Below are 22,581 nucleotides of genomic sequence, written 5' to 3'. Positions count from 1 at the left end.
ACTTTTAATATGTGATTGTGTCTTCCTTTTGGAGAACTTAAAATGCTTAGCCCAGATGGCAAGTTATATAATCAGTACAATTCTCGGGGACTCTGAACTTCTGCAGGAAATGAAGTGTCACACCCACTCTGAAACCAGCACCTACTTCAGTATTCATTAACTTACGTATTTATTGGGAGCTGAATAATTACACCATGTGTGGGGATACAGCACCAAATATATCTTGGAAAGTCCATCTGGGAAACAAGTGGGGAGAGTTTACCTGCTGGCTTCTGCTTTGAATTGTTCACATTTTTGCCACCTAGGAACTCCCCTGAGCTTCTGCTCTATGTTTGCCTCCGCATTAGCAGAGAAGGGTGAGGGTAGGGGCTAGATTCGCATAGATGGGGCGCTCAGGCCTCTTAGATCCCTGATTGATAGCGTTGCAGGGTGGCCAAATGCACAACGTAGACCCCTCGGTAATGCAGAGCACACTGGCCTGCTCTCAGGTACACTTTGAGGGTGGGTGTTTTATTGATAGCCATGTATATAATAAGTTGGCCCTTTTAAATAAGTCAGCTCTCTTGATGATCCTCCTGGGCCTTTAATATGTATTTTGCTGTTTTCTTGGCCACCACAGCCTCCAGCTGGCAGCACAGCCTTGCAGACTGAACCTTCTCCAAGTTTCTACCCAGAGAAAAATAAACTGATTTTTTTTTATTCCTGGAGTGTTTATTTTCTTTTCATGAAGGATATTTTGATTTTTTTTTAGGGCCCTTTCACAAGATGATCAAGATGACATCCACCTAAAATTAGAGGATATAATTCAACTGGTAAGTTCAGCCATGGTCTTATCCAGCATGACTACATGTGAACTGCCTCTCAAAGGCAAGCAATATGCCTGTAACTGATAACTGAGTGCTTGACCGTATGTTCTGCCGCTGGAGCTCTGAAATGAACCAAATTTGCTTTGGAGTTTAGCAATTGAGCTGATACTGATTTTGGCTGATGTTCCTGAGCTTTCTGCCATCTCCTTCGTGGCTAGAATCTCTGAGGGACTTTGTAGCTCAGCAGCTGCAGTGAGCTGACAGGCGCCTTGCTCCTGCGTGTATTTCATTCCCTGTCCTCCTCTCTTGCAGATGGATTGTCCAAAGGCCGAGTGCTTTGAGACCTTGTCAGCCATGGAGCTGGCTGAGCAGATCACCCTCCTGGACCACATCGTCTTCAGAAGCATTCCCTATGAGTGAGTGCTGCGCTCACTTTGCAGGCCCCCTCAGGCAGGACCTGCCAGTGTAGAGCTGATGTTGCTAAGGCAGATGTGTGCACAGAGGTGTGAGTCTTCCTCTTGCGGTGGCCTGGTCCCACTTGAATGTCTTTTCGTTCCAGTTTGTGTTGGAAGTATTGATTGGGAATATTGGAGACTCAAGATGGTCACTCTTGTGTTTCTGGCTGTGCTCTGGTTACCAAAGAATGAATTTCTCTGTACTCTCACATCCTCGAATTACAGAAACCTCACAACAGCTAAAACCAGAGTTCTCAAACTTCGTGGTGCCTAACATCATTTGTGAAACTTGTTAAGAACATTTACTCCTAGACACTCCCTCAGAAATGCTGATACTAGCAGGTTCGAGGCCCAGGGAACTGCATTTTCAGTGAGAATCCCAGATCATTCTGTGTGGTCTAGGTACTTTGGGAAACAATAATGTTGGGTAAATGCTATAAATCCTGCTCCAGTTCATTCCCCACTTCCATAAATCAAGTACCACTGTGCTTTGGAACTCTCACCGGTGTGGACTCCCGACACAGTGCTTTGCCCAGCACAGGCTGAGCACATGTCCCAGGGAGTGGTGTCACACGGCCAGAGCCACAGCACCCCTTCCTTTTCCTTTGCTTGTGTGCAGAGTGAGGGGAGGCTCCTGAGGCCCCATCCCTTCTGTCATGGTCAGTAGCTCCACAGACAAAGCCTTTATTTAGACACTTGACAACTGTTGGCCCACGTCCTCTGTAAAATAACTAAACTGAAGGTAAGGGAGGGCTGGACAGGAGATAGGGATGTGATCCCTGCCATATGGAAAGAAGAGGACATTGTAATGATGGAGGGCCTGAGGGGGCAGCATGGGTGGTCAGAGCTACAGGTGGGCTGGAGAGGCCGAAGAGGCAGGCCCAGAAGGTGCCCCTGCAGACTTTTCTTTTATGCATTTCATCTTCTTTCCCTTCCCCTCTCTCAGCACTCATAGATCTATCTATGAACATGAAAAAAAATGACCCATTGGCCATACACGTGACTCTTTGAAATGACTCTTTGAAGACTTGGGTTAGAGCCTCAGTGTGTCATCCCCCCAAGTTCCTGGGGATTCAGGAGGGAGAAGATCACGACCTCTGTGGAGGAGGAGAAAGAGCAAAGCCTGAACCTCTGTGCCTGCCCTTCGTGTGGCCTCTTCCCAGGACCCTCCCCACCACTCCACCCTGTCCCCCAAGCTGGTGTGAATATCTACTGGTTATTTTCATCTGTGGGACTGGCATCCCTTTATGTCCCACAACCTTGCAGGATGGAAGCAGTACTATCAATGTCAAGGGACATGGGACCTTTTATAGGGACTCAGCAACATTTCTGGATTAAGAATGTGTCACAATTGTTATTGTTATTGTGGCAATAATACCTCAAAGTGGTCCCTGTCTGCATCAGCATGATTGTCCATTGCTTGCTGCAGCCTGGTGACCTGCTCGTGAGTGAAATGAAGGATCAGGGATGTTGTTCAGGAGACCTTGCACCAGGTGGAGCTCCCCCCGCTGTAACTGCCATCGTCACGGGAACGGGCTGGGAGGTGGTAACAGTGGCATTTGTCATGCAGCCCTCCCCGCTAGTACCCTTCTGGGCTCTGGGGAGAGCAAAGCAAAATCCCTGCCCGTGGAACTGACCATCTCCTAGAGGGTGTCAGAGCAGTGTAGGAAGAAATGCTGTTCTTGATTAACATTTTTGGAAGCAATGTATGTCTTGGACTTTCTGCTAAAGCTCAAACATTTTTTAAAGCTGATCTAGAGCAAATAGTCTTGGTTTCTGAGTTAGTACTTCACTTCTTTATTCCTATTGTGTTGGTCATTGTTTTCCAATTTCAGTGAAGGCTTTATAATGGTCTGAATGGGGACAGAGTTCCAAACATTTATAAGAGAAATCTGGAAATTGGAAGATCTTTTTCTTTTTGTCGTCAAGTGGGAGAAATGCTAGAGTTGAACTAAAATTCCTTTGATATGGTCATGAGCAGCAGGTGTTGGGCAGTATCAAGTTTAATGTATATAATATTCATAATAATTATTTAGGATCCCAGTCACCGTTAAAATTTAATTGATTTTGTGCTTTGTTGTTTGAAATTTCAGAGAATTTCTTGGACAGGGGTGGATGAAGCTGGATAAAAATGAAAGAACACCTTACATTATGAAAACCAGCCAACACTTCAATGAGGTACCTAACCATACAAATAAAACCGTGGTCATGTTACAAGAAGATGAGCATGCAGGTCTTAGGAGTCCTTCTGTAAAATAAAGCAAGTCTACCACCCACTTTTTAAACAGAATGGATGGAATGTTAAAAAAACAAGCTTAAATCTCCTCTAAGAGCTCACAGTGATGTAATAATATCTTCCAGACATAAGAGGTTAACTTTTGATGGAATCCAAGTCTGGTAAATGCTCAGTAACACATAAGTTGCTGCTGTTATTTTCATCCTAATCATCATTATTTCACGGTGATAGACGGACTGGTTCTAACAGCGCATGTGTCACTAGCCCCTGTGGTGCCAGTGCCAGTCAGGCTGGGTTGCTGCAACCCCCCTCATCATGACTGAACATTCAGCCCATGCACTCTCCAGGCCTGGAAAGAACCTCTTTGGGCCTCATTACAGGGTTGCTGTGTTGTGTGCTGTAGTGAGTGGTCAGCCCACCTCCCTGCCCTGCTTTTCCCCAACAGTCAGTCGCTTTTGTGCTCACCAGCTCCTAATCATTCTGTTCTAATGGTCTTGGTCCTGTGGTGGAACCACAGAGTTGGAGTATCTGTAGGCCTATCCAGGCAAAGAGAAGGCTCCCCTTCCAGTTCTACTAAACTACAGTAAAGGAATGATGATGATGTTTGGAAAAAAAAAAGATACTAGGAACTCTGTAGGTAAATTAATGTTATCCAGAATCAAAATACTAAAGAGCAATTTAGATTTCCAAGACAATGCTTTGCACAGGGTACATGCACAGTACGTGTATGTCAAGTGGATTTTATCACATAATGAACATCAATGCCACTGCTGTCTAAAGGACAGGACGTGTGACCCATCAGGGCCACTCTCTGAGAAGCAGGGCCCCTGCTGTGGAAAATAAGCCTGTGTTGTTAATGCCACACATGCACTTGATATAATGGATGCTCAAATCAGAGGTTCAACCCCAGGCTCCAGACCTGCATGTTTGCACTTGGATGGCCACTTGCATTGTGCCCTCAAAAAGTGGCAGATGGAACCTATCGTCGGCACCTCCGGGCCTGCCAAGCTGCTTCCTCATCTTATTCTCTGTTCCTAGTCTCGCGTTACAGCCTCAGCATACACTCACGCACCCAGGCATGGAATCGAGAGGTCATCTCTGACTCCTTCCTCTCCCTTACCCACCCTCCAGCATGGTAGTGAACCCTCAATTTACGTGTCTCAGGCCCTTCTTTTCCTTCCTTCTCCATGGCTGTAACCCTGACCTGGCCTTTCATCCTTTCCTCCAAGGGCTCTAACTCTCAGTCCCCACACCCACCACACTGCCCCCAACCCAGGCTTCACACAGGGTCACAGAAATAACTTCTCTGAAAGGCCAATCCAACTATGTTACTTTGAAGAAATTCTCTCAGTTGCTGCTCCTCACCTTTACAATACAGTCTTAACTGCCAAACACAGCCTCCAAGAGCCCTGCCTCCTGTTGTCCTTGTCTCACAAGCCCCTGACCGTGCTCCTCGGCCAGCTGCCAGATCCCTCTTTACACTCCACCCTCCTCCACTGTCCCCTTGCAGATACTCGTCAACTTTGAGGGAAAGCAGGGACTAACTCGCATTCATTTTTAGGACTCAATATAGGCACGTCTTTCCAGAGCCTCCCCTGTCCTAGGCCAGATGTCCCATGCTGCCTCAGGTTCCCAACCCCCTCCACGAGGCCTTGGCTTGGCATCTGCCTCCTCTCTAGGCTCTTAAAGTCAGCTGTAATTTTTCTTCCTGTTCCCAAATCTCAAAGAATGCCTGGTCCATACTAGGTGCTCAGTACAAAATAAATTTAGTGAATATGCACAGTGATAATTCTGAGGCACTGTGGGATCTAAAATACCTATGGAATTATCACAGAATGGGCATACCCATCAGAGTGAGTGTATGGATATAAGATTATCACCTCAATACCAATGAGTTGATAATCACTCATATTCTGTCCTTTCCTTTCCTTATTATACGAGTTGAGCTTCTTAAGCCCTCTTTTTCTCTTGGCTTTAATTAATAGAATTACAGTACTTAACTTTGAAACTATCAGTCCTTTTAACTGATGGTGGAAAAATAATTCCGCAAGATAGGAAGGAGAAAATGTTCTCTCGTTCCCTGCACCTAAATGATTCTGGTTTGAGGTTGCTCAGATTGGAATTTGATTTGACTGGGGTAAATATGTCTTGCTCTGTGATAACTAAGGCTCCCTGGAGTGAATACCCCCACACTGTTGGGTGCCAAGGAGCATGTGCAAAGACCCCAAGATGTGAAACCCACCATCTGCCAAGGGGGTCATTCCTTGGGGCTCATTCGATTCATTTCCCTTCATCCAAATCACACATCAACAAACTCTTCTCTTCCCCCAACAAGCTGTTTCCAAACAACCCCTCTCTTCACTCTGAGGTGAACAGATGCTCATTAGTTTGTTCTTGTTATTATTGTTATTATAGACTTTAGTCTCTTCAGAAAGTTGGTATCTAAATATGGACTAGGACCCCCATGTCCATTGGCACCCTGCCTTCCTGACATTCCTGTGGGTAATGCAGGTAGCAGGTATTTTGCCTGAATGCATTGCTTCAGCTCTTAGCTGGCCTCTCCTGGCTTTTCTATTGTCTTAGATGAGTAACCTGGTGGCCTCCCAGATAATGAATTATGCTGATGTCAGCTCCCGTGCCAATGCAATTGAGAAGTGGGTGGCAGTGGCGGACATTTGCAGATGCCTGCACGACTACAACGGCGTGCTGGAGATCACCTCAGCCTTAAACAGAAGTGCCATCTACAGGCTGAAGAAAACTTGGGCCAAGGTGTCCAAGCAGGTGAGCATCTGCATGAGACACGTCCTGCTGCTGAGAGAAGAAGGGGCTGGGAGGCCAGAGCCAGGATAAATATTACTAATTAGGAAATAATTAACTGAAACAAGCAGCTCAATTGCCAAAGAACGGTGCCAACGTGGGTAAGTATTACGTTCTTACCGCTTAATTGATTCCACTCATGCATTTCTAAACGGTTAGTTTAGAAAAGAAAATACAACCCTCAACATTCATTATAACATATTTGGGGGCAACTGCTAGCAATGTGGTTGACAGTCAGGAGTTGTTTCCTGAATTATTCAGAGAGGGGCACATGGTTTCCAAGTGAACACAGGGCAGTCCAGAGGATCCACTCAATCTTCCCGAAGTAAGGATATAAATGCCTTACAGCCAAAACCCAGGGACAAAGGGCCTTAATGGTCACCTTTTTCTTTGTCATTCATATAGTAAAGTTTTGGTATAATGACTTAGATGTGCAGAAATACAATTTTCTTAATTTTCTTTGTGTTGTACTCAGCTTGTTCAGGCCTGTCATTTTCAAATTCAAATTAAATCACCACTTTTCCCCTGCCCTTTCTCCTGGCCTTCTCCCTGGGTGTTAGTGGGTATTGGGGAGGGCTTCTCAGGACTTGTGGGAGGCTGTGTGTCCCCACTGGCCTCCTATTGTAGTCTTCTACTAATTTGTCATTAGACACAGACCACCGCCAACTGCCTGTAGCTGGTATCCTCATGATCTGTTACCCCGTTCAGGAGCCATGCTGGCGATTGTACCCAGGGAGCTTGACTGATCTTACCTCCCCCTCGGCTCTCACCGGCACTGTTGATCTTATAAAATTGGGGGTATATCCTACATTTATTACAGGCTGTTCTGCCCCTTGGGGATCCATGGTGGGAAGGTTAGCTCTTCATTAGTAGATAACTACCTTGGCCTTCTTAGGGGACTTTTCTAGGCTTCTCCATGTCCCATTGGTGCCAGAGGCTGGGAGGTACTATGCGAGGCCCTCTCTGCCTAACCTTCTCCCACAGACCACTATGCCTGCCTTACTGTGACCACCAAGTTGGTGCAGGGTATCGGCATGGTGCCTACATCCAGGTTTGCGGGTGGGAAGAAGAATGTATATTATGCTGACATTTCCTCAAAACTGTCTGGCTTCTGTTGCTCTCTGAGAATATAAGCCCCACTCAGAGGCACTATTTATTACTCTAGCCTATCTTTTTTTCCTCTCACCAAGCTTTTTTAACTCCTCCCTATGTAACAAGAAACCGAATTTAAGTCATTTAGCATTTATCTTCACCAACCCCATTCCCTAGTCAAAATACAGTATTATGAGAATCCCAAACTTGCTCCCCTAGAACTCACAAATTCTTTTTCTGTGAACAAAGCCTAAACCCTGCAAATAAAAACTACAGCTTTTATAAATACTGTTGCTTCTCTTTGAACTTTTTATGTTGAGATCATTGTAGATTCATTCACATGCAGTTGAACAGACATCCCCTATACCCTACACCCAGTGTCCCCCACTGGTAACATCCTGCCTAAATAAAGATGATATACTGGATACAAATTTAACATTAGTGCCATCCACCAGCCTTATTCAGATAAGTACCAGTTTTACATGTACTTATTTGTGTGTGTATGTATGTGTGTACTTATGTTTATACACTTTTATTACATAGATTCATGTTACCACCACCACATGTAACACAGTTCCATCACCAGAATCCCTTCTGCTTTTTTATAGGTATAACCACTTTTCTCCCTGCCACCTCCCTTTGTCCTGGCAACCAAAAACTATTTTCATATCTATAATTTTGTTGTGTTAAACATATTATGTAAATGGAATCCTACAGTATATACCATTTTGAGGTTACCTTTTTTTTTTGACAGCATAATCCTCTTGAGAATCACTCAGGTTGTTACATATATCAATGCTTAGTTCCTTTTTGTTGCTGAGTAGTACTCCATGATATAGATATAACACCTTTTGTTAACCATTCACCCCTTGAAGAACATCTTAGTTATTCTCACTTTCTAAGTATTAGAAATAAAGCTGCTATGAACATTCATGTGTAGGTTTTGTGTGACTATAAGTTTTCAGTTCTCTAGGATAAATGCCCAAGAGTATAATTACTGGGTCATTTGGTAATTTAGCTTTATAAGATATGGTCAAATTCTTTCCCATAGTGGCTGTGTTATATCACATTTCTATCAGCAACATATGAGTGAACCAGTTTCTCCATACTCTTGTCAGCATTTGGTGTTATCAGTATTTTTAATTTTAGCCATTTTGATATCTCCTCACTGTTTTACTTTGCATTTTCCTAATGGATAATGATGTTAAACATCTTTTCATGTGCTTGTTTGTCATCTGTTTATCCTCTTCAGTGAAATGTCTGCAACTCACTTTTTAATTGGATTGTTTTTTACCTAAGATCTGAGAGTTCTTTCTGTATTCCTCCTACTTTATTCTTCGGTCTCAAAATTATTTTAGCTACTCAAGTGCTGTGACTTTCCATATAAATTTTAGAAGAAAAATATGTCTACTACTGAGATTTTCATTGGAATTTCATTAAACCAATCATTTTAGGGAGAATTGACATCATTACTATGTTGAGTCTTCCAGTGTTTGTGGACTGTCTCTCCATTTCTTTAGGATTTCTTTTGTTTTTTAAGTCAACATTTTGAAATTTTCAACATACAAGTCCTGCATATGTTTTTTTTCTTGGTATCATTAGTCTACAATTACATGAGGAACATTATGTTTACTAGACTCCCTCCATTGCCAAGCACCCCCCCCACAAACCCCATTACAGTCACTGTCCATCAGCATAGTAAGATGCTGTAGAGTCACTACTTGTCTTCTCTGTGTTGCACAGCCCTCCCTGTGCCCCCCCATTATACATGCTAAACATAATGCCCCCTTTCTTTTTTTCCCCCGCTTATCCCGCCCTTCTCGCCCATCCTCCCCAGTCCCTTTCCCTTTGGTAACTGTTAGTCCATTCTTGGGTTCTGTGATTCTGCTGCTGTTTTGTTCCTTCAGTTTTTTCTTTGTTCTTATACTCCACATATGAGTGAAATCATTTGGTACTTGTCTTTCTCCACCTGGCTTATTTCACTGAGCATAATACCCTCTAGCTCCATCCATGCTGTTGCAAATGGTAGGATTTATTTTCTTCTTATGGTTGAATAATATTCCATTGTGTATATGTACCACATCTTCTTTATCCATTCATCTAATTATAGACACTTAGGTTGCTTCCATTTCTTGGCTATTGTAAATAGTGCTGCGATAAACATAGGGGTGCATATGTCTTTTTCAAACTGAGCAGCTGCATTCTTAGGGTTAATTCCTAGGAGTGGAATTCCTGGGTCAAATGGTATTTCTATTTTGAGCTTTATAAGGAACCTCAATACTGCTTTCCACAATGGTTGAACTAATTTACATTCCCACCAGCAGTGTAGGAAGGAGGGTTCCCCTTTCTCCACAACCTCACCAACATTTGCTGTTGTTTGTCTTTTGGATGGTGGCAATCCTTACTGGTGTGAGGTGATATCTCATTATGGTTTTAATTTGTATTTCATTGCTGACTAGCAATGTGGAGCATCTTTTCATGTGTCTGTTGGCCATCTGAATTTCTTCTTTGGAGAACTGTCTGTTCAGCTCCTCTGCCCATTTTTTAATTGGATTATTTGCTTTTTGTTTATTGAGGTGCATGAGCTCTTTATATATTTTGAATGTCAACCCTTTATCAGATCTGTCATTTATGAATATATTCTCCTGTACTGTAGGATGCTTTTTTGTTCTATTGATGGTGTCCTTTGCTGTACAGAAGCTTTTCAGCTTGATATAGTCCCACTTGTTCATTTTTGCTTTTGTTTCCCTTGCCCAGGGAGATATGATCATGAAGAGGTTGCTCATATTTATGTCTAAGAGATTTTTGCCTATGATTTTTCCTAAGAGTTTTATGATTTCATGACTTACATTCAGGTCTTTGATCCATTTCAAATTTACTTTTGTGTATGGGGTTAGACAATGATTCAGTTTCATTCTCTTATCCAGTTTCATTATCTTACATGTAGCTGTCCAGTTTTGCCAACACCATCTGTTGAAGAGGCTGTCATTTCCCCATTGTATGTCCATGGCTCCTTTATCTTATATTAATTGACCATATATGTTTGGGTTAATATCTGGGCTCTCTATCGTGTTCCACTGGTCTGTGGGTCTGTTCTTGTGCCAGTACCAAATTGTCTTGATTACTGTGGCTTTGTAGTAGAGCTTGAAGTTGAGAAGCGAGATCCCCCCCCCCCACTTTATTCTTCCTTCTCAGGATTGCTTTGGCTATTCGAAGTCTTGGTGGTTCCATATGAATTTTAAAACTATTTGTTCCAGTTCGTTGAAGAATGCTGTTGGTATTTTGATAGTGATTGCATTGGATTTGTAGATTGCTTTAGGCAGGATGGCTATTTTGACAATATTAATTCTTCCTAGATAAGAGCATGGGATGAGTTTCCATTTGTTAGTGTCCTCTTTAATTTCTCTTAAGAGTGTCTTGTAGTTTTCAGGGTATAGGTCTTTCACTTCCTTAGTTAGGTTTATTCCTAGGTATATTATTCTTTTCAATGCAATTGTGAATGGAATTGCTTTCCTGATTTCTCTTTCTGATAGTTCATTGTTAGTGTACAGGAAAGCAACAGATTTCTGTGTATTAATTTTGTATCCTGCAACTTTGCTGTATTCAGATATTAGTTCTAGTAGTTTTAGAGTGGAGTCTTTAGGGATTTTTATGTACAATATCATGTCATCTGCAAATAGTGACAGTTTGACTTCTACTTTACCAATCTAGATGCTTTGTATTTCTTTGTTTTGTCTGATTGCTGTGGCTAGGACCTCTAGAACTATGTTGAATAACAATGGGAAGAGTGGGCATCTCTGTCTTGTTCCCGATCTTAGAGAGAAAGCTTTCAGCTTCTTGCTGTTAAGTATGGTGTTAGCTGTGGGTTTGTCATATATGGCCTTTATTATGTTGAGGTACTTGCCCTCTATACCCATTTTGTAGAGAGTTTTTATCATGGATGGATGTTGAATTTTGTCGAATGTTTTCTCAGCATCAATGGAGATGATCATGTGTTTTTTGTCCTTCTCTTTGTTGATGTGGAGGATGAGGTTGATGGATTTTCTAATGTTGTACCATCCTTGCATCCCTGAGATGAATCCCACTTGGTCATAGTGTATGACCCTCTTGATGTATTTTTGAATTTAGTTTGCTAATATTTTGTTGACTATTTTTGCATCTATGTTGATCAGGGATATTGGTCTATAATTTTCTTTTGTGTGGGATCTCTGCCTGGTTTTGGTATTAGAGTAATGCTGGCTTCATAGAATGAGTTTGGAAGTATTCCCTCCTCTTCTATTTTTTGGAAAACTTTAAGGAGAATGGGTGTTATGTCTTCTCTGTATGTCTGATAAAATTCCATGGTAAAGCCATCTGGCTCCGGAAGTTTTGCTCTTGGGTAGTTTTTTGATTACTGATTCAAGTTTGTTGCTGGTAATTGGTCTGTTTAGATTTTCTGTTTCTTCCTTGGTCAGTCTTGGAAGGTGGTATTTTTCTAGAAATTTGTCCATTTCTTCTAGGTTTTCCAGTTTGTTAGCATATATATTCTCATAGTATTCTCTAATGATTCTTTGTATTTCTGTGGGGTCCGTCTTGATTTTTCTTTTCTCATTTCTGATTCTGTTGATGTGTGTTGATTCTCTTTTTTTCTTAATAAGTCTGGCTAGGGGCTTATATATTTTGTTTATTTTCTCAAAGAACCAGCTCTTGGTTTCACTGATTTTTTTCTATTGTTTTATTCTTCTCAATTATATTTATGTCTTCTCTGATCTTTATTATATCCCTCCTTTTGCTGACTTTGGGTCTCATTTGTTCTTCTTTTTCCAGTTTCAATAATTATGACTTAAGACTATTCATTTGGGATTGTTCTTCCTTCTTTAAATAGGCCTGGATTGCTATATACTTTCCTCTTAGAACTGCCTTTGCTGCCTCCCACAGAAGTTGGGGCTTTGTGCTGTTGTTGTCATTTGTCTGCATATATTGCTTGATCTCTATTTTAATTTGGTCATTGATCCATTGATTATTTAGGAGCATGTTGTTAAGCCTCCATGTGTTTGTGAGCCTTTTCGTTTTCTTTTTACAATTTATTTCTAGTTTTATACCTTTGTGGACTGAGAAGTTGGTTGGTAAAATATCAATCTTTTTGAATTTACTGAGGCTCTTTTTGTGGCCTAGTATGTGGTCTATTCTGGAGAATGTGCCATGTGCACTTTAGAAGAATGTGTATCCTGTTGCTTTTGGGTATAGAGTTCTGTAGATGTCTATTAGGTCCATCTATTCTAGTGTGTTGTTCAGTGCCTCTGTGTCCTTACTTATTTTTTGTCTGGTCGATCTGTCCTTTGGACTGAGTGGTGTGTTGAAGTTTCCTAAAATGAATGCATTGCATTCTATTTCCTCCTTTAGTTCTGTTAGTATTTGTTTCACATATGTTGGTGCTCCTGTATTGGGTACATATGTATTTATAGTGGTTATATCCTCTTGTTGGACTGACCCCTTTATCAATATGTAATGTCCTTCTTTATCTCTTGTTACTTTCTTTGTTTTGAAGTCTATTTTGTCTGATACTAGTACTGCAACACCTGCTTTTTTCTCCCTGTTGTTTGCATGAAATATGTTTTTCCATCCCTTGACTTTCAGTCTGTGCATGTCTTTAGGTTTGAGGTGAGTCTCTTGTAAGCAGCATATAGATGGGTCTTGCTTTTTTATCCATTCTATTACTCTATGTCTTTTGATTGGTGCATTCAGTCCATTTACATTTAGGGTGAATACTGAAAGATATGTACTTATTGCCATTGCAGGCTTTAGATTCGTGGTTACCAAAGGTTCAAGGGTAGCTTCTTTACTATCTAATTGTCTAACTTAACTCATTTATTAAGCTATTATAAACACAGTCTGATAATTCTTTATTTCTCTCCCTTCTTACTCCTTCTCCTCCATTCTTTATATGTTAGGTGTTTTATTCTGTACTCTTGTGTTTCCTTTGACTGCTTTTGTGAGTAGTTGATTTTTTTTTTTTTTGCCCTTAGTTAGTATTTGGTTGGACTGGTTTCTTTGCTGTGATTTTATTTTCTTTGGTGACATCTATTTAGCCTTAGGAGTGCTTCCATCTAGAGCAGTCCCTCTAAAATATCCTGTAGAGGTGGTTTATGGGAGGCAAATTCCCTCAACTTTTGCTTGTCTGGAGGAATTGGTTAATCCCTCCTTCATATTTAAATGATAATTGTGCTGGATATAGTATTCTTGGTTTAAGGCCCTTTTGTTTCATTGCATTAAATATATCATGCCATTCTCTTCTGGCCTGTAAGGTTTCTGTTGAGAAGTCTGATGATAGCCTAATGGGTTTTCCTTTGTAGGTGACCTTTTTTCTCTCTCTTTAATTCCTTCCTTTAATACTCTGTCCCTGTCCTTGATCTTTGCCATTTTAATTATTATGTGTCTTGGTGTTGTCCTCCTTGGGTCCCTTGTGTTGGGAGATTGTGGGCTTCCTTGGTCTGAGAGACTATTTCCTCCCCCAGTTTGGGGAAGTTTTCAGCAATTATTTCTTCAAAGACACTTTCTATCTCTTTTTCTCTCCCTTCTTCTCCTAGAACCCCTATAATGCGAATATTGTTCTGTTTGGCTTGGTCACAGTTCTCTTAATATTCTTTCATTTCTGGAGATCCTTTTATCTCTCTCTGCCTCAGCTTCTCTGTGTTCCTGTTCTCTGATCTTTATTCCATTAATGGCCTCTTGAAACTCATCCAGTCTGCTCTTAAGTCCTTCCAGAGATTGTTTTATTTCTATATTCTCCCTCCTAACTTGACCCTTTAGCTCTTGCATATTTCTCTGCACATCCATCAGCATGGTATGACCTTTATTTTGAATTCTTTTTCAGGAAGATAGGTTAAATCTATCTCCCCAGGCTCCCTCTCCAGGGTTGTCTGGGTAATTCTGGACTGGATCAAATTCTTCTGCCTTTTAATTGCGATAGAGGTAGTCGTAGGCAGTTGGCGCATGTGTCAGCTGGGAGAACAACGTCCCTTCCTCCGCCTTGCCCTTCTCTGCTGCCATTGCCAGTTACCCGCACATGGGGAGCAGCTTCTGGTTTTATTTCCTGAGCCACCTTGGGTGGGGCAACCATTGGGGTAGCCCAGAGTCCTGCAGAGAGTGGCAGGCACGCCGGGTGTGCTTTCCTGCGAGAACGGCGACCTTTGCACCCTGTCCTGGATTCCTCTGTCTGTGCTGGGCTGCTGTGCGCTGGCTGGTCTTCTGAGTCTGGCCCGGGCAGCTGTGGAGGAGGGTCTGGGTAGCCACTGTGGGCGTGGCCACTCTCAGGCTGCTCCCCTGCTCTGGCGGGGCTGCGCAGGAGGAGGAATGGACGGGAGGCCGTTTATCGCTGTGAGGGGCTTCAGAGCGGTGTTGCCTCCCAGGGGGTTGGGGCACCTGAAATTCCCCAGGATTCCCAGCTGCTGGGCTGAGTGTGCCAGGAAGGTTCCATCCAGCTGTGTGGCCCCTGTCCCTTTAAGACTTTCAAAAAGCACTCGCTTTTCTTTTGTCCCAGGGGCGCTGGCTGGGGGGACCCTCTTGCAGGTTTTACTCTTCCACTTCCCTAATATCCAGCACACTGTGCAGTGTGTGTCTGTGCTCCCAGTGCAGATGACATGGGCTGGGTATTTAGCAGTCCTGGACTCCCTCTCCCTCTCCGCTCTGACTCCTCTCCTCCCGCCAGAGGGCTGCAGTGGGGGGAGTGCTTGGGTCCCACCGGGTCGGGGCTTGTGTCTTACCCCCTTCATGAGTCGCTGGGTTCTCGCAGGTGTAGATGTAGCCTGGCCTCTCTTTTAAGAATAGTTGTATTTGTTGTATTTTCAAAAATACATATGGTTTTGGGAGGAGATTTCCACTGCCCTACTCATGCCACCATCTTGGCTCCTCCTCTCTTGCATATGTTTTCTTAGATTTATGCCTAAATGTTTCATTTTCTTCAAGAATTTTAAGTGTTATTGTAGTTTTGATTTCTACATGTTCAGTGTTAATATACAAATATGATTGATTTTTGTGTGTTGATATTGTATCAGCAAATTTGATGAGCTCATGTATTAGTTCTAGGACTTTTTCCTTGTGGATTCCTTGGGATTTTCTACATAGACAATTGCATGAATTGTAAATAGTAACAATCTTATTTATTTGTTTCCAATTTAAATGCCTTTTAATTCCTTTTCTTTACTTATTGCTGTGCCTAGAACTGCCAGTAATATGTTGAATAAGAGTGATAAGAAAGGACATTCTTACCTTGTTCTCAGCCTTGGGTGTGGTAAGCATTCAATCTTCTCCATTAGGGATGGTGTTAACTTTTTGTTTTTTGTAGATAATTATTTTTTATTGAAGGGTAGTTGACACACAGTATTACATTAGTTTCAGGTGTACAACACAGTGATTCAACATTTATATACATGATAATTCTAGGTACCAGCTATCACCATACCACGTTGTTACAATATTTTGACTATATTCCTTATGCTATACATTACATCCCGGTTACTTATTTATTTTACGATTGGAAGTGTGTACTTTTTTTTTTGTGAGGGCATCTCTCATATTTATTGATCAAATGCTTGTTAACAACAATAAAATTCTGTACAGGGGAGTCAATGTTCAATGCACAATCATTAATCCACCCCAAGCCTAATTTTCGTCAGTCTCCAATCTTCTGAAGCATAATGAACAAGTTCTTACATGGAGAACAAATTCTTACATAGTGAATAAGTTACATGGTGAACAGTACAAGGGCAGTCATCACAGAAACGTTTGGTTTTGCTCATGCATTATGAACTATAAACAGTCAGTTCAAATATGAATACTCATTTGATTTTTATACTTGATTTATATGTGGATACCACATTTCTCTCTTTATTATTATTATTTTTAATAAAATGCTGAAGTGGTAGGTAGATACAAGATAAAGGTAGAAAACATAGTTTAGTGTTGTAAGAGAGCAAATGTAGATGATCAGGTGTGTGCCTGTAGACTATGTGTTAATCCAAGCTAGACAAGGGCAATAAAACATCCACGGATGCAGAAGATTTCTCTCAGAACAGGGGGGGTGAGGTTCTAAGCCTCACCTCTGTTGATCCCCAATTTCTCACCTGATGGCCCCCCTGTGACTGTGCCTGTCTTAGGTTGTTCCTCCCTTGAGGAATCTTACCCGTCTCTGGCTAACCAGTCATCTTCTGGAGCCATACAGGGAAATGTAAACTTGGTAAGTGAGAGAGAAGCCTTATTGTTTGAAAAGGTTAGCTTTTACTTCTTTGCATATTAATGCCCTGTGGCTTCTATGCCCAGCATTTGTCTTGAGGTATCTTTACCACTTGGAAGAATTATGATACTCGGTAAATTTGATATAAGGCACGAATTCTACTTAAGGGTTGTAAATAGGAAGGAAGAAGAAAAGCTATAGAAGTAGCAGGCGGAAGAAAACATGGGAAGATTGATTATTTCTTTGACATATCTTCTTGCAGAGTAACTTCAGCATGTATAGGTGTTAAACTATTAAATTGTGCACACACATTAACATAATAGGAGTATAGTTACATAACCAAAGCATACCTGTAATTACCAACCATCTCCAGTGAAACCAAGAAAACCAGTTAGGCACCTTAGGCATTTGTGAAAACTTATCTATGATATGGTGGATATTGTCCAACTGAACTTGAACAGTCTGAGAGAAATCAGACAAATTAAAACAACCCATTCCTGGGGACTGTTCACATCCCTTATGTTCTTTTAACAGTAAATAGTCTGTAGTTGTAAGATTTTGGAGCGCTACAATTTGCACTGCTCCTAATTCTTGGTTGAGTTCCAACAGTATAGATCCAGTCAAATTTGTTGTTTTACTGTATGCACAGGCCAGCTTAGATATCTCCTTCCTCATTCCCATGGCAAGTCCAGGAGCTGGTGGGATGAGTGCATCTACATCTGTAGCAGTGCGTGGATCATTGTTGGGGTTTTTTGATGATCATCTTCTGGCGTGAGTCTTCCAGAGAGCGCTGATGTTGGAAGTTCTTTTTCATATCGTATCTTAGTTGATTTTCGGGGTAGCAAAATTAGGCTTTGATCCTCTGTATAAACACAAACAGGCCCTTTGCCTACGCTTTTATATGCCCTTTATACCCTTCTGTAGAACTCATTGACGGTCACCACACAGGAACTGCCTTTTTACTTTTCTTCTTTCTTTTTGGTATCATTAATCTACATTTACATGAAGAATATTATGTTTACTAGGCTCTCCCCTATACCAGGTCCCCCCTATAAACCCCTTTACAGTCACTGTCCATCAGCATAGCAAAATGTTCTAGAATCACTAATTCCTTCTCTGTGTTGTACAGCCCTCCCCTTTCTCCACCCCCCAATGTATGCTAATCTTAATACCCCCCTTCCTCTTCCCCCCCTTATCCCTCCCTACCCACCCATCCTCCCCAGTCCCTTTCCCTTTGGTACCTGTTAGTCCATTCTTGAGTTCTGTGATTCTGCTGCTGTTTTGTTTCCTTCAGTTTTTCCTTTGTTCTTATATTCCACAGATGAGTGAAATCATTTGGTATTTCTCTTTCTCCACTTGGTTTGTTTCACTGAGCATAATACCCTCCAGCTCCATCCATGCTGCTGCAAATGGTACGATTTGCCCTTTTCTTATGGCTGAGTAGTATTCCATTGTGTATATGTACCACATCTTCTTTATCCATTCATCTATTGATGAACATTTAGGTTGCTTTCAATTCTTAACTATTGTAAATAGTGCTGAGATAAACATAGGGGTGCATTAGTCTTTCTCATACTTGATTGCTGCATTCTTAGGGTAAATTCCTAGGAGTGCAGTTCCTGGGTCAAATGGTAAATCTGTTTTGAGCATTTGGATGTACCTCCATACTGCTTTCCACAATGGTTGAACTAATTTACATTCCCACCAGCAGTGTAGGAGGGTTCCCCTTTCTCCACAGCCTCGCCAACATTTGTTGTTGTTTGTCTTTTGGATGGCAGCCATCCTTACTGGTGTGAGGTGATACCTCATTGTAGTTTTAATTTGCATTTCTCTGATAATTAGCGATGTGGAGCATCTTTTCATGTGTCTGTTAGCCATCTGTATTTCTTTTTTGGAGAACTGTCTGTTCAGTTCCTCTGCCCATGTTTTAATTGCGTTATTTGTTTTTTGTTTGTTGAGGCATGTGAGCTCTTTATATATTCTGGACGTCAAGCCTTTATCAGATGTGTCATTTTCAAATATATTCTCCCTTACTGTAGGGTTCCTTTTTGTTCTATTGATGGTGTCTTTTGCTCTACAGAAGCTTTTCAGCTTAATATAGTCCCACTTGTTCATTTCTGCTGTTGTTTTCCTTGCCTGGGGAGATATGTTCAAGAAGAGGTCACTCAAGTTTATGTCTAAGAGGTTTTTGCCTATGTTTTCTTCCAAGAGTTTAATGGTTTCATGACTTACATTCAGGTCTTTGATCCATTTTGAGTTTACTTTTGTATATGGGGTTAGACAATGGTCCAGTTTCATTCTCCTACATGTAGCTGTCCAGTTTTGCCAGCTCCATCTGTTGAAGAGACTGTCATTTCGTCATTGTATGTCCATGGTTCCTTTATCAAATATTAATTGACCATATATGTCTGGATTAATGTCTGGATTCTCTAGTCTGTTCCATTGGTCTGTGGCTCTGTTCTTGTGCCAGTACCAAATTGTCTTGATTACTATGGCTTTATAGTAGAGCTTGAAGTTGGGGAGTGAGATCCCCCCTACTTTATTCTTCTTTCTCAGGATTTCTTTGCCTATTCGGGGTCTTTGGTGTTTCCATACGAATTTTTGAATTATTTGTTCCAGTTCATTGAAGAATATTGCTGGTAGTTTCATAGGGATTGCATCAAATCTGTGTATTGCTTTGGGCAGGATGGCCATTTTGACGATATTAATTCTTCCTAGCCACGAGCATGGGATGAGTTTCCATGTGTTAGTGTCCCCTTTAATTTCTCTTAAGAGTGACTTGTAGTTTTCAGAGTATAGGTCTTTCACTTCCTTGGTTAGGTTTATTCCTAGGTATTTTTTTTTTGATGCAATTGTGAATGGAGTTGTTTTCCTGATTTCTCTTTCTGTTGGTTCATTGTTAGTGTGTAGGAAAGCCACAGATTACTGTGTGTTGATTTTGTATCCTGCAGCTTTGCTGTATTCCGATATCAGTTCTAGTAGTTTTGGGGTGGAGACTTTAGGGTTTTTTATGTACAGTATCATGTCATCTGCAAATAGTGACAGTTTAACTTCCTCTTTACAAATCTGGATTCCTTGTATTTTTTTGTTTTGTCTGATTGCCGTGGCTAGGACCTCCAGTACTATTTTAAATAACAGTGGGGAGAGTGGGCATCCCTGTCTAGTTCCTGATCTCAGAGGAAATGCTTTCAGCTTCTCGCTGTTCAATATAATGTTGGCTGTGGGTTTATCATAGATGGCCTTTATTATGTTGAGGTACTTGCCCTCTATTCCCATTTTGCTGAGAGTTTTTATCATGAATGAATGTTGAACTTTGTCAAATGCTTTTTCAGCATCTATGGTGATGATCATGTGGTTTTTGTCTTTCTTTTTGTTGATGTGGTGGATGATGTTCATGGACTTTCGAATGTTGTACCATCCTTGCATCCCTGGGATGAATCCCACTTGGTCGTGGTGTATGATCCTTTTGATGTATTTTTGAATTTGGTTTGCTAATATTTTGTTGAGTATTTTTGCATCTACGTTCATCAGGGATATTGGTCTGTAGTTTTCTTTTTTGGTGGGGTCTTTGCCTGGTTTTGGTATTAGGGTGATGTTAGCTTCATAGAATGAGTTTGGGAGTATCCCCTCCTCCTCTATTTTTTGGAAAACTTTAAGGAGAATGGGTATTATGTCTTCCCTGTATGTCTGATAAAATTCCGAGGTAAATCCATCTGGCCCGGGGGTTTTGTTCTTTGGTAGTTTTTTGATTACCGCTTCAATTTCGTTGCTGGTAATTGGTCTGTTTAGATTTTCTGTTTCTTTCTGGGTCAGTCTTGGAAGGTTGTATTTTTCTAGGAAGTTGTCCATTTCTCCTAGGTTTTCCAGCTTGTTAGCATATAGGTTTTCATAGTATTCTCTAACAAATCTTTGTATTTCTGCAGGGTCCGTCGTGATTTTTCCTTTCTCGTTTCTGATACTGTTGATTTGTGTTGACTCTCTTTTCCTCTTAATAAGTCTGGCTAGAGGCTTATCTATTTTGTTTATTTTATCAAAAAACCAGCTCTTGGTTTCATTGATTTTTGCTATTGTTTTATTCTTCTCAATTTTATTTATTTCTTCTCTGATCTTTATTATGTCCCTCCTTCTGCTGACCTTAGGCCTCATTTGTTCTTCTTTTTCCAATTTCGATAGTTGTGACATTAGACCGTTCATTTGGGATTGTTCTTCATTTTTTAAATATGCTTGGATTGTTATATACTTTCCTCTTAAGACTGCTTTTGCTGTGTCCTACAGAAGTTGGGGCTTAGTGTTGTTGTTGTCATTTGTTTCCATATATTCTGGATGTCCATTTTGATTTGGTCATTGATCCATTGATTATTTAGGAGCGTGCTGTTAAGCCTCCATGTGTTTGTGAGCCTTTTTGCTTTCTTTGTACAGTTTATTTCTAGTTTTATGCCTTTGTGGTCTGAAAAGTTGTTTGGTCGGATTTCAATCTTTTGGAATTTACTGAGGCTCTTTTTGTGGCCTAGTATGTGGTCTATTTTGGAGAATGTTCCATGTGCACTTGAGAAGAATGTGTATCCTGTTGCTTTTGGATGTAGAGTTCTGTAGATGTCTATTAGGTCCATGTGTTCTACTGTGTTGTTCAGTGCTTCCGTGTCCTTACTTATTTTCTGCCCAGTGGATCTATCCTTTGGGGTGAGTGGTGTGTTGACGTCTCCTAGAATGAATGCATTGCAGTCTATTTCCCCCTTTAGTTCTGTTAATATTTGTTTAACATATGTTGGTGCTCCTGTGTTGGGTGCATATATATTTAGAATGGTTATATCCTCTTGTTGTACTGAGCCCTTTATCATTATGTAGTGTCCTTCTTTATCTCTTGTTACTTTCTTTGTTTGAAGTCTATTTTGTCTGATATTAGTACTGCAACCCCTGCTTTCTTCTCGCTGTTGTTTGCCTGAAATATGTTTTTCCATCCCTTGACTTTTAGTCTGTACATGTCTTTGGGTTTGAGGTGAGTTTCTTGTAAGCAGCATATAGATGGGTCTTGCTTTTTTATGCATTCTATTACTCTGTGTCTTTTGATTGGTGCATTCAGTCCATTTACATTTAGGGTGACTATTGAAAAATATGTACTTATTGCCATTGCAGGCTTTAAATTTGTGGTTACCAAAGGTTCAAGGTTAGCCTCTTTAGTATCTTACTGCCTAACTTAGGCTCGCTTATTGAGCTGTTATATACACTGTCTGGAGATTATTTTCTTCTCTCCCTTCTTATTCTTCCTCCTCCTCCATTCTTCATATGTTGGGTGTTTCGTTCTGTGCTCTTTCTAGGACTGCTCCCATCTAGAGCAGTCCCTGTAAGATGTCCTGTAGAGGTGGTTTGTGGGAAGCAAATTCTCTCAGCTTTTGTTTGTCTGGGAATTGTTTAATCCCAGCATCATATTTAAATGATAGTCGTGCTGGATACAGTATCCTTGGTTCAAGGCCCTTCTGTTTCATTGTATTAAATATATCATGACATTCTCTTCTGGCCTGTAGGGTTTCTGTCGAGAATTCTGACGTTAGCCTGATGGGTTTTCTTTTATAGGTGACCTTTGTCTCTCTAGCTGCCTTTAAAGCTCTTTCTTTGTCCTTGATCTTTGCCATGTTAATTATTATGTGTCTTGGTGTTGTCCTCCTTGGATCCTTTCTGTTGGGGGTTCTATGTATTTCCGTGGTCTCTTCAATTATTTCCTCCCCCAGTTTGGGGAGGTTTTCAGCAATTATTTCTTCTAAGATACTTTCCATCTTTTTTCCTTTCTCTTCTTCTTCTGGAACCCCTATAATACCGGTATTGTTCCTTTTGGATTGGTCACACAGTTCTCTTAACATTGTTTCATTCCTGGAGATCCTTTTATCTCTCTCTATGTCATCTTCTATGTGTTCCTGTTCTCTGGTTTCAATTCCATCAATGGCCTCTTGCATCCTATCCATTCTGCTT

At 41.1% G+C, this 22,581-nt stretch overlaps 1 protein-coding gene across 3 annotated transcripts in view; it reads left to right on the top strand.

Annotated features, from left to right (window-relative positions):
* RASGRF2 (Ras protein specific guanine nucleotide releasing factor 2) overlaps positions 1–22,581 on the top strand; it is a 222,706-nt gene that overhangs the window by 188,422 nt on the left and 11,703 nt on the right. For all 3 annotated transcript variants that reach the window (XM_036914180.2, XM_036914178.2, XM_036914177.2), the window contains exons 20-23: positions 752–812; positions 1,119–1,222; positions 3,355–3,439; positions 6,081–6,278. In XM_036914180.2, the coding sequence (XP_036770075.2) occupies positions 752–812; positions 1,119–1,222; positions 3,355–3,439; positions 6,081–6,278 (448 nt within the window). The remainder of the gene's footprint in view (positions 1–751; positions 813–1,118; positions 1,223–3,354; positions 3,440–6,080; positions 6,279–22,581) is intronic.

The sequence above is a fragment of the Manis pentadactyla genome, chromosome 2 (genome assembly GCF_030020395.1).
Source record: "Manis pentadactyla isolate mManPen7 chromosome 2, mManPen7.hap1, whole genome shotgun sequence".
NCBI classification, from domain to species: domain Eukaryota; kingdom Metazoa; phylum Chordata; class Mammalia; order Pholidota; family Manidae; genus Manis; species Manis pentadactyla.
Note: the sequence above shows the minus strand (reverse complement) of the source record. Positions and strands in the feature narration are given on the sequence as shown.